At 25.1% G+C, this 12899-nt stretch overlaps 2 protein-coding genes across 2 annotated transcripts; both read left to right on the top strand.

Moving 5' to 3' along the window:
* Positions 1-8718: 8718 nt before the first annotated feature.
* N7459_005050 (uncharacterized protein) lies at positions 8719-8981 on the top strand (the record flags this gene model as incomplete). Its single annotated transcript, XM_056944234.1, has 2 exons — positions 8719-8798; positions 8840-8981. The coding sequence occupies 2 exons, from the start codon at positions 8719-8721 to the stop codon at positions 8979-8981; spliced, it is 222 nt and encodes a 73-aa protein (XP_056801117.1).
* Positions 8982-11490: 2509 nt separating this feature from the next.
* Positions 11491-11905, top strand: N7459_005049 (uncharacterized protein; the record flags this gene model as incomplete). Its single annotated transcript, XM_056944233.1, has 2 exons — positions 11491-11513; positions 11563-11905. The coding sequence occupies 2 exons, from the start codon at positions 11491-11493 to the stop codon at positions 11903-11905; spliced, it is 366 nt and encodes a 121-aa protein (XP_056801116.1).
* Between the last annotated feature and the right edge of the window lie 994 nt (positions 11906-12899).

Genomic DNA, 12899 nt, shown 5'->3' with positions numbered 1-12899 from the left:
GTTACTACTAGAATCTAGTGATTATATATAAGATTCTTTTTATTATCTATTTTTAGGATTATAGATATTGCTTCTTTAGTCCTTTCTTTATAGTCTAGTTATTAACTTAAGGTATTTACTTAACTATTATTCTTCTTATTATAGTATTTAATCTTATAATTATACTATAAAAGAATTTTAGCCTATCTTATTTATCTATAAATAAGTTTTTTTATTGTTATAAAGGATATTAGATTCTTATAATCTAATTTTATAGTTATAGTATATTTTGCTTTTTCTAGGTATAGTCTCTAGACCTTAAATACTAATATTATAGCTAATAATTCTTTATTATAAATATTATAGTTAAACTCTACTTAGATTATTTTTTATAACTAAAATATAATTAGTTAAGGTTTTTTATTATTATTTAGTTAAGTTATTTTAGCTTTTAATATATAGTCTAATATATCTATCTTAATTATTATTAGTTTCTCTAGGTTAAATACTATTAGTATTGTTTAGTCTATAAATAACTATTTTAAGTTATTAAACGCTTTTTATATTTTATTATTTTATTTTTAATAGTTTTATTTCTTTATTATCTTATTAAGTCTAACTATAACTTTTTTAAAGTTATAGATACTATCTTAGTAATAGTTATAAAATCTTGTAAATTATTGAACTTTTTTAAGGTTTTTTAGTATTAGCTATTCTAAAATACTATATATTTTTTCTTCTTCTATACTAAATCCTTTATTACTGATTATATATCTAAGAAATCTAGTTTCTTAGATATAGAATTTATATTTTTTTAGCTTAAAAGTCACTTTAGCTTTTTAAAGCTTCTAAAGAACTTTCCTGTTATATTTAATATATTTTTTATTATCTTAAAAAATACTAGAATATTATTAAAATAAATAACTATAAAGATATTTAGATATTCTTTTAGTATAATAAAGATAAATTACTAAAATACTATAAATATATTAGTTAGCTTAAATAGTATAACTATATATTTAAAATATCTATATTTTATATAAAAAGCTATTTTCTATTTATTGCTTTCTTTAATTTATAATTAGTTATATATATTTATAATATTATATTTTATAAAGTAGTTAGCTCTTTAAATCTAATCCTAGATCTCTTTAATTAATAGTAATAAATATTAGTTTTTAATAGTAATTAAATTTAATTATTAATAGTCTATATAAAAGTATAGACTTTTATCCTTTTTTTTAATAAAAATAATAAGATATTTAGCTAATAATATTAATTTCTAGATATAATCTTTTTTTAGGTTCTTATTAATATATATTTATAATATCTCTGATTTAAACTTAGATAATTAATAGATTAGTTAAAATATAGGCTCTTTATTTTTTATAATCCTAATTTTATAGTTAAATAGACTATATTTTAGTAGTTTACTATCTTTTAGTGGTTTAAATATATTTTAGTATTTATAGTACTTTTTAGGTATCTATATTTTTTCTTTAGTTATATAGAGGGATTTTAATTTATAGTTCACTATAATATATTCTTTTAGTTTATTATCTATTATTTTTAGTGACTATTTAACTATTACTATAATACTGATATTTATAGTTTTTTATAATACCCTATTTTTAGGCTATTAACTCTATTTAGCTTTATACTTATATAGGTTATAATAGATATCTATCTCTTTAAAACTAGGCCTTTTAATACTTAATAAGTCTCTTTTAATCTATCTCTTTTTAGTTAATTTATAATTATAGTTTTTAAAGTAAATATTATTTTATTACTAATTAATTCTAGGGTTATACTATTTTAGCTATAGCACTTTAATTATTATATTATATTATCTTAATTTAGTAATATTAAAATAAATATACTTAAAATAATTATTGATAATAATTTATAGCTATTCTATATAATAAATGATTTTAGGTCCTAATTTTTAACTATATAGTCTAAAGATAAGTATAATCTAATTCTTCTAAATCTTTAGGACTTATTACTTTATAATAAATTATAGGTTTATAAAGTTATTTACTGCTCTAGAGTTAATTATAACTTAAGCTAGAGTTCTATTACTATTAAAGAACACTATAAAAGCCTATACTTTTAAGTGTTTTCTTTATATAATTACTACTAGTTATTGCTATTTTTTCTAATATAGTTATTATATATACTATAATAGTCTTAGGTTAATTCCTTTATAATTTAATTTTCTAATTATATATATTATATATAGTTTATTATAATAACTAATTATAGCTTTAAAGGTATAATCTAGATATTATATATATCTAATATAAGTATAATCTTCTTAGTGATATAGATATATTCCTTCTATATCCTTAATATATAATACTAACTAGTCTTTATCTATATTATTATATTTATTATATAGAGCCTTTTATAGGTTTTTTTTAGTTAACTATCTTTTAAGATTATAATCTTAACTAGGATATTCCTTTTAAATCTCTAGATTATTATTATTTTTAAAAGATTCTTAAAATATTAAAAGTATTTTATTAGTTCTTTAGAATAGTAGAGTTTCTAGGATCTTTAGGGTTTTTAGTATTTTAGTTAGTGTCTTTAGGATATCTATTCTTTATCTTTTAGATTCTTCTTTTAATAGCTCTTAAAAGTTAGTTATTTAATAGTTATTTTAAACCTAATTCTAATTTATTTTTATTTTTTCTAAGTTAATCTATAGATACTATTTCTATCTATTATACTCTTTAAGCTATAAATTAACTAAGGTTTTAAAGCCTATCTTTTCCTAGATCTTTATCTCTTATTTATATCTAGAGTATAGTTATAGTAAGTCTTTATACTCTAGCTATATTATTTATTTATTTTTAATATTATAATTACTATTATTTTTAGATATAGTTTATCTACTATCTAGTATTTTATTAGTAGCTTAAAGCTTTTATAGCTTAGCTTCTTTATTTAGTAGTTCATTAAGTTATTTAAGAATATTAATATACTCTTTAACTCTTTTATAGGCTAACTTAGTCTTTTATTTTTTATTATATTATTTAGAGTTAATAATACTGATACCTTTTTATATTAAGGTCTTTAGATAGTCTATATTTTCTATCTATTATTAATATATTCCTTTAATCTTGTTAATATATTCTTTAATTTTATTATTATTAGATTATAGTAGTTCTTTATTTTTAAGGTCTTTATTATCTATAACTCTTAATTCTTAGTATAGATCTTTAATCTTATTAAGGCTTTTTTTAATTATATCTAGGTTTTTTATAAATCTCTAAGTATATTTATTTATTGGTTTAGTATTATTTTATTATAATTCTTCTTAAATTTAGCGTTAGTTTATTTAATTTTTCTTAATTATAGCCTTTAATTATATTTTATTATTTAATACTATTTATTTAATTTTTAGCTTTTATATCTTATCTAAGGTCTTTTATAACTTTTAAGATTATTTACTCTCTATCTTAATAGTATTTTATTATTTATAAATAGCTTCTAGTATCTAGGTAGCTTAACTAGCTTTCTCTACTCTTATTCTAAAGCCTTTATAGATCTTATTAAGTGCTTTTTATATTTCTATAGTATATCTTTTTAATAGTCTATATATTAGTTTTAGATTCTATCTTAGATTCTATTTAGTATTAAATCTTTGATTTAAATTATTTTATATTATATAAAGTATCTTAGTTTTTATAGTTCTAGTTATATTATATATTTCTCTTTTTTAGGTAATATAGATCTATTATAGCTTTTTACTATTATTTTATTTATTTTAGTACTCTTTTACTATATAGCTTATTTTACTATAGTTAAAGTATAGCTTTTTATCTTTTTACTATTTCTATTCCTTAGTAAGGAGTCTTACTATATTAAGCTCTATTAGTTATAGTTTATAAAGGTTATTATATATCTTTTTAGACTACTTTAGTCCTTGCTTACCTTTATAGCAGTAATATCTATTATTTTAGTGTTAGCTACTATATTATACTTCACTTTATTAAAATTTTTATTTATATAGTTAATTATCGAATTTAACTATAATTTTAATTATCTTTAAAAATTTAGTAGATTAGTTAATCTATATTAATTTATCTTTAACTTCTTTTTTAAGACCTTATTTAAATAACTAGATATAAATATTATTATTATAGTCTAGATATAAGATAATCTACTAGAATTTAGCAGTATAGATATTTACTAAACTGGTTTATTAGATTTGTTTAAGTCTTCTTTTAGCTATCTACTAAGTATTAATATCTCTAAATATCTATTTAAGTTTTTTTTTAAAGATTTAATATACTATAAAGATTTCTTTTATTATATTACCTTAGTTAGCTATAGGTTTTTTATTAAATTCTTAGATATATAGTTTAAATTATTTAAAAGCTTATCTTTATAAATAAATAGATATATAGATTATTTTATTGGCTTTAGCTATATAATTAATAATATATAACTATATATCTATCTAAGTAAAGAATATTTATAGCTTAGCTTAATTACTATAGAAGAAATCTAGCTTTAGTAATTTTATAGATAAAGCTAATCTTTACACTAATTACTTTTATAATTATAAAACTATATCTATTAATTTAGTGTTAGTAAAAGATAGTTATACTTAGCTTTACTTATTTATATTAATACTACTATTTCCTACTATAGTTATACTTAGTAGTTTATAATAGAGCATTAATATCTTGTTCTTTTTCCTTTAACTTTAGTTAAATCCCTAAACTAATATTTAATATATTATATATTAGCTGATTATCCACTGCTATATTAGCCTTACTATCTTAAAAGTAATACTTCTTTTAGTAGCTATAGTCCCTTTAAGCTTGCCTATCTTTTATTACTACTGCTGCTTTAGCCTTATATAGGCTTAAAGTCCTTAAGGTGTTTATCCTAAAAGGTATATTAATTAAAAGCACTAACTAAATTAGTTATTTAGGGATCTAGTATCACTAAATAAGCTCTTAAGGTTGTTAGATATTATTAAGGGTGTTGATAAGATAAAGTTAAATAGAATAAGTTATATTCTAATTTAGTTATTCTAAGTAATAATAAAAAAATAGTCTTAAGTGATTTAAGCAAAATTGAACGCAAAGAACTAAATATATACTAGTGAATAAGTATCCTTATATATCTAGTCCTTTATAGTAGTAGTCATAGACAGTATAGGTGGTAGATATATCTTGGCATTCTATACCACTATACCTCTATACCTTTATACTATGTTATATAACCTAGCAGCCTAATTGGTTTATAATACCAGGGCTGCTCCTGAGGCTGATTGGCATCTATGTCTCCTTCACCCTGCGCTATCTTGCTAGCTGTAGCAGGGTCTATAACAATATAGTAGTTATAAACTAGCTAAACTACTAATATTCTAAAAAATACTAAATAAGTCTAAAGGTCTTAACTAGCTTATTTAAAAGATAATACTATTTAGTAATAAATTAAGTAAGGTTACTACTATTTCTATAATAATAGTATAAGACTTATTTATTATAGTAGATTAAAAAGATATTAGATATAATAGTGTTAAAGTTAATAACTAATAATTAATATACTTTAACAGTAAGATTATACTTAGTAATAAATAATTATAAATTATTATCTAGGATAGTATTAAGTAAATAAAGAGCTTAGTTCTAAAAAGATTACTAGATTTAATATTCTTTATTTAAAGTTATTATATACTCCTATACCTAATTAGATTAATTATTAATAGTAACTTAGTTCTTAAGTTTATTAAATTAAAAAGCTATATAATAAATTATCTTTACTTAAAATAGTATAGTAACTAGGTCCTAATAAACTAACTAATTTTAGCTAATAATAATATATTAAAGTTCTTTATTTTAAGTATTAAATATAATATATAGGGTATATATCTATAGATACTAGTTTATAACTTTTTAGAGTTTTAGTATAGTATCAGTAATCTTCTCTTTACCTATAATAATAAAGAAATAATATAAAAGCTAATTAGTTAAATAAAAAAGGTTATATCTTCTTAAATCCCTAATTAGATAGAAATCCAGTATAGATTAGTATAGACTAATAAATTTATAAGGAATTATAATAGTAAAATAATTTATTAATAAATTAAGCTAAAACTTAGTACTTTAGTGGAACTAACTATATAGAGTTTAAATCTAGTATTAAAAAGACAATAGGATAAATAGTTAATATAGAATCAACCAATAAAATAAATATATATATATTAGTGGGGTTACTAACTAGACTATAAACCCTACAAAGACTCTATTAATATATATCAGCAGTAAATGAATATATTAGAGATAGTAGGGGGTAGGTAGGAGAGACTACCCAGAAAAGTGCTGCTACTAAGCAATAGCAAGGTTGAGATAAAACCAGTGATAGCAAGGTCACTGGTATATATATAAGTAAGGGGCACAGTAGAGGTGTGAGACTCTACTGAAGACGAGCAGGAGGGCTTATAACTTATAAGAGTGAGGTTATATAATGGAAGGGATAACCATGTATATGAATGATAATGATAGAGGATCTATCTATATGAGAGGAAGCTTAAGTGTGTGGGTTATATGACACCCATATATGAACAGCTAGAACTCTATGTTCTAGCATGCCCAGGACCGATATAAGTAGCTGTGACGACCCTGGACACGCCAGTTGTCATCACTATACTTTACCATGGTTCCTAAGCATATATCTTCGCTATCTGCACAAGGCAGACAGTATGAACTGGTAGGGGGAACTAGTTAGTTGATGACAGTATACTTAGAAGCAGGAAAAGATTCAATTTTGCCTGGGTTTAAACCTAGGACCTTTGGATACTGTTTGCTTTATTTATAAAGAGAAAAGATTCGACCTTATCTAGGTTCGAACCTAAGACCTCTAGATCTAGTTTACTTAGTTTATAAGTGTTATTTAGTTTATATATATTAACTGGTTTAGATTAGTTATATTATTTATATTTAGGGCTAGTATTAGCTTACCTTAGGGAGATCTAATTAGTTAAGAGTTTAGCTTATAAAGGTAGACCTTTAGTACTATTTAAACTCTCTTTCTTTCTCCTCTTTAGCTTTAATCTATCTATTTTTAGACCTTATATCTTAGGTTTTCTTCTCTATTTTTTATAGGTTTATCTATATTATATAAGATTAAAGCTTTTTTTTTTTTATTATAATATAGATTTAATACTTCTTTAAAAACTTAGGTCTTTTATAGTATATTATTTATCTTTATATTTAGTGCTAAAATATATTTTATATTTTAATCTATATTAATCCTAAATTTTACTAAGCTCTATTTATATATAGATAAACCCTATTTAAACTATAGTATATTTAGCCTATAAAGAATTAAACTTAAATAAATTTTTATAATATAATTTAATCCTTTTTTTATAGGATAATAAATAACCGAAATATACTTTAATATAAATTAAATTTAACTAAGTTTTCTATACTAAAATATTAAAAAAATCTAAAAGTAGCTTTATTAGTATTAAGATATTTAATAAAAAATATATTATAGTGTAATAGAATAATATAATATAGTATAAAAGGAGAGAGATACTATCTTTTATAATTAAGATATAGCCTTTTATAATTAAAATATAGTTAATTAAGAATAGATTACTACTTTATAAATAGTACTATAGTTAACTATTAAATATTAGATTTTTTAATAAATCTACTAATTTAGACTAAATAATAAATCTTTTAGTATACTAATTATAAAAGCTAAAAAACCTAAATTAACTAAAATCTTAAATTTACTACTTCTAAATAATAAAGTTAAATCCCCTTTTAAATACTAATAAATTAAAATATATAATAAATTTAAAGTTAATATTAACTACTATAATACTATAGAATTATATATTATTTATATAATTTTATATATTATTAAATTAGTTAAGAAATATATCTTTACTTAAATATAGGATAAGGCTATAATAACTTATAATAATATAGAAGAGGTCTTTAATTATTTTATAACTATCTTTAAAGATCTTAACTAGGTAAAGAACACTAAAATAGAGTTTTTTAGACTCTATATAAAAATAAATAAAAAGTACTAATCTTTTATTTTAACCTTTTTATATTTAGCTAATAAAGCCTAAATAGCCTTTATTAACTAAAAGACTAAACTCTAAAACTAATTAATATCTTAGCTCTAAATTATAACTACTATAATTAAGATTAATCTTACTATAAATTTTAAAAAATTTAATTTATTTTATTTTTAAATATATAATATCTAAATAATCTTAAATAGCTTTAAAAATATTATTTAAATCTAAGAGGTTTTTATTAAAATAATAAAATTAATTTTAACTAAGATTAATATCTTTTTTTTAGTATAAAAAGAGCTAATACTATTATATAAATTATTTTACCTTTTTATAAAGAAATATTAATAATTAATATAAATAAATAAATATTTTATCTATAAAGAAATTAAATATTTATTTACTAATTATCTTTAATATATAATTTTTATAGTAGAAGTATTTATCTTAAAATCTAATACTATAACTAAATTATTAGATTTAAAAGATTTAAAAAAAGCTTAGGCTGAAAAGAAGTCTTTTCTCTAGATTTTATTAATATTAATTTATATAAATTAGATCTAATCTATTTAATTAGAAAAAACAATAAAATCTTTATTTATCTTATATAAATTATCTAAGATAATTAGATATATATTATAAAAATATTAATTAATACTACATATAAGGTTGAGATGGTGAATGGGAGGCCAGAAATGGCTGCTTTTGACGCCATTTTCGGCCGCTCGCTCACTGTAGGCGGTCTTGGTGTTATGTGTATTAAAGCCCACAGCTAATCTGATTTACTGCCACTAGTGCCTCGCGTTGGCTGTGCCTGGTGCCTGGGTCTATTATTTTAGCCTATGTCCGTTTGTGCAGTAGCCGCCGTAGGTTCCCTTACTTGTTATTACCCCCTCCTGGTGGAGTGAGGGAGCCAAAAATGGCTCCCCTGTTTTAAAGCTGTGCTTCTCTGGTTTTCTATAAGTATTGACTGCTATGCCCCCCGATTGATCTGTTTTCTCTCTGCAGCAGTCTTCTTACTAGTCTCAAGTTGGCCTAAGGTCTGGTTACTTTGGTGTAAAGATAATTAGTATGGTCTATACTACCTATCTTCGACTTATCTTTGTTCTTTTGTACTTTTTTTGTCTCTGTAGTGCTTAATGGCTATATATTGTCTACGTTCTGTTCTGTCTGATGATAAGAGCGACGCTAGCTTAGGCTTGCCTATAATATTCTTGAATAATACTTCTGATACTGACTTCTCCGCTATACCTAGCGACTCCAATTTTAGTAACGAATTTAAGTCCGATTCTGAGGATTCTGAGGATAAACTGGCCTCTGATAATGAAGAGGAATAACTTTTACCTAAGTACTTCTTCTAGGAAGCTAAGTCTCTGGATATATCTCAACTCTGGTAGAAATGCTATAGTCTAAATATGTAAGAGAGATTGGATAAGGTGTAAGATCTCTGGGATAGGTAAGATATAGCTCAAGTCTTTTGTTTATGCTATCTAGACTGATTGTTTTAGATTCTGTAAAGGCGTAAAGTATGATTTAGTTAAATATTTATCTTAACTCTTTGATACAGAAATAACTGTGTGCTTTCTTAAGGCTTTTTTCTTATGGTGCTGTAGGCAGTGATGTGGGAAAAATGGCTGTTGTAATCTAGGATTAAAGTATAAATCCTCCTTTGATTTATTATAGAAATAGTGGTATCTGATATATAAGGCCGAGGTTAGATATAAACTGAGTAAAGATATCTAGGTGAAAATCTGTAATATAAGATCTCTTCTATATTTAAAAACTGCGATAATCTAAACTGGACTAACCATCTATAGGTGCTCGTGATAGTGGCGAAGGAAGAAAAACTTTCTCTTTAACCCCGACTAAAAGCGACTATATATATCGAAGATATAGCTGAGTTTATATAAGTGATCCTATCCACAATAGAGATAATATTTCTGTGTGGTTAGTACTGGATATAGCTTTTTTTCTTCTACCAGTTAGCAGCTATTATTGGTAGCTAGCCTAGGGCACTATTGGAACTATACTTTTGGGATCTAATACTAATATTGATTTGGGATCTAAATAGAAGACGCCCTTGATTGTTTATCTATCTAAGACCTAAATTTATAAAAATATTCCTCGGTAAAAAAGAGTCATAAGAAACCCGCTCTTCCTTTCTCTACGCCTTATACTCCCTTTACCTTTCAATATTGCCTAGGAAGTTTTTGAAGTCTGGCCTAAAGCTCCTCTACTGATTATCTTTGAATAGGAACACATTCCCTATCCTAAAAATTATTTTTGATCCCACCTTAGCCCTTAGCCCTTATATATTTCTATTGGGTATACTATTTTGGATCTATATATTCAAGAATATATCTTAGGATGGCCTTGTTTTAGATGGTCCTAAAAAACTATATAGTCTTTAAGTCTTAGATAGACTAGGCTAGTAGGAACTAAAGTTAAAAAACGAGATTCTTGATAATTATATCTTTTGTTAAGTATTATAAGAGCCCAATGGATTTTATATCATATTAGACCAGAAGCTCACAGATAGTTAGCTATACTATCAAATGAAATAAGCTGGTTTAATCATAGGGTTTATAGAAGTCGCGAGACTATATTACCTCTAATATAGTGCAGCAAAAGCGTTTAACAATAATTATAAGTGACCTTTGAATTAATAGATATATTAGCTAACTGTTTTTCTAATCAGTGGATATATTAAATGAATTACAGAATGTGATGTTGCAATATACTAGTATAGATATATTTATTTGGTATTACAGTGTAGATATTTATATTAATACCTAGGCAATTGTATAGGGAATATCTGCTTAGAAGGAGCTTATACAATTTACTAGCTTAATAAGTTGGTCTATTGATCCTTGTAGACCCTAGCAGCTAGATAATTTGAGCTATATTAATGATATTCCTAGCGTATATACTCTGGAAAACAAAAAGTAGGCTAGGAAGCGGACCTAAGACAATAAAAAGCGTACTTATAAAGAGGCCCAGGAAGTATTGAATTAGAGGTTTAGTGATGGTCTACTATGAAATAGTCCTCACTTCTAAACGATCTATAAATAGTAGAAGGCTTAGGAGAAGGGTATAAAGAAGCTTTAAACGAAATACGAATATATTAAGGAGAAGTTTAAGCTCTCAGTGAAGCAATTATATAATAAAAAGGGTCGACAATAATACCTTCTGATTTATAAGAACCTAGAACATTATAAGAATAAACAGCCAGTGATTAACAGTGAATAGCAGCTATCTAAGAAGATAGTCGATGAAGAAGTTAAGGTTGTACTAGAAAGTACTAGCTATATAACACCACAATATATAACGCTTATTGACACTGTTTTAACTATACCTAGTGCAATAATTGAGAAAGAGTATAAGCGAAGAATTGCTATAATTAATATAGTGATAGCTATTTATAATATAGAAGAGGGTTCACCTTTATGGCCCTATACAATATAAAAACGTTCTGTTAATATTATTGATATATTACCAGCTGATACTGTGCCTAAAAGACAGAGGCTGACTGCTTTAGATGCAAAGGACAATATTTTTTCTCAAGCTATTACTTTAGTTTGTGTTAAGTCTCTAAAAGAAAGACCGACGATTTGCTTTATCTACCTTAGGAATCAAATATTGCTAGAAAGTGAACGACTACAGAAGTTTAAGAACTCTAGGTCCCTCAGCCGACACTTCGTGAACAAACATATCAAGCCATTCCCAAATAGTATGCAATATGAGTGTATGATTTATGGAAAGCAATTAGAATCAAAATCGGCTCTACTGAACCATATACAAGGTGTGCATAGAATCATATCCTACTTACCTCTACCCGCTCTTGGCCTGCCTATGCCATGAATACCAAGCTTATATTGCCTTTCAACCTTTACTAGCTAGGCCTTGAAAAGCTGTGTGTGTGATGCATGTCTTTTCTATTGGAAGTTGATAGCTTTTGTCTTTGATCTACTCATTCTTGCTAATCCTATCTATAATGTTTTTAAAAGAATATTTGCTCTTCGGGCAGAATTACCGCTCACATCAAGTTTTTCTACATCATATCCAACCTAATTTCAGCAGCGGCACATGTCCACGAAGTGTAACAATGTGGCACATAGACGAAGCATGGACTTTTGTGGTAGGTAGATCAAAATATTGATTTGCTGCCGTTCGCCTACACAGTATATTTCGTGGCTTAGGGGTTTACTGGGCTAGGCGAATACACAGGGTGAACATTCAAGTCCATGGAAAATAAGCATAATATAAATATTAAAGACTGCAAAGCAAGTAAAGTATAAGAAATGAATGACATATGTAGGGTCCCACATTCGCGAAAGGGCAAGGGAAAAAACCACGTAAGAAAAAACCTCACCCAGAGCCCACAAGTTTCGTAACCATATCAGAACCCATTTCAGAAAATCAATTCAAGAGATCGCGAAGACGAGGATCCTCAGCCAGAGTCCAAGCTTCACAAGCAGCGTAATATATCACCAAATTCCTTAGAGTGCTCTCTCCTTCAGGCTCTCCTCTCCCGGACTCCTGATACGCGTACTCAATTAGATCAAGTACATGATTGATATTTCGCTTATTCAGTGAAAATTCGCAGAGGTCACGGTGTAGTGACTTAAGGCACTGAGTCCGCAACGAGTCGACGAGATAACGGGTTGCGAAAACGTAAAGCTTCCCATAGAACACAAGGTCAGGGATCGTAGATTGCGAGGCCTCCATACCAGTAAAACACAGCTCTCTGAACTGCTCCCACAGTCCATCGTACGGATACTGAACGTAAGTTACGTGCTTCGCCGGCTTCTTCTCTTCTGGAAGCGGAATACCGTAGGCAAGCTTTCTTCGGAAG

This window comes from Penicillium hispanicum (assembly GCF_028827665.1).
Source record: "Penicillium hispanicum strain IBT 35686 chromosome Unknown utg000004l_segment0_segment0, whole genome shotgun sequence".
In the NCBI taxonomy this organism is placed as follows: domain Eukaryota; kingdom Fungi; phylum Ascomycota; class Eurotiomycetes; order Eurotiales; family Aspergillaceae; genus Penicillium; species Penicillium hispanicum.
This window is presented reverse-complemented; position numbering and strand designations above follow the sequence as displayed.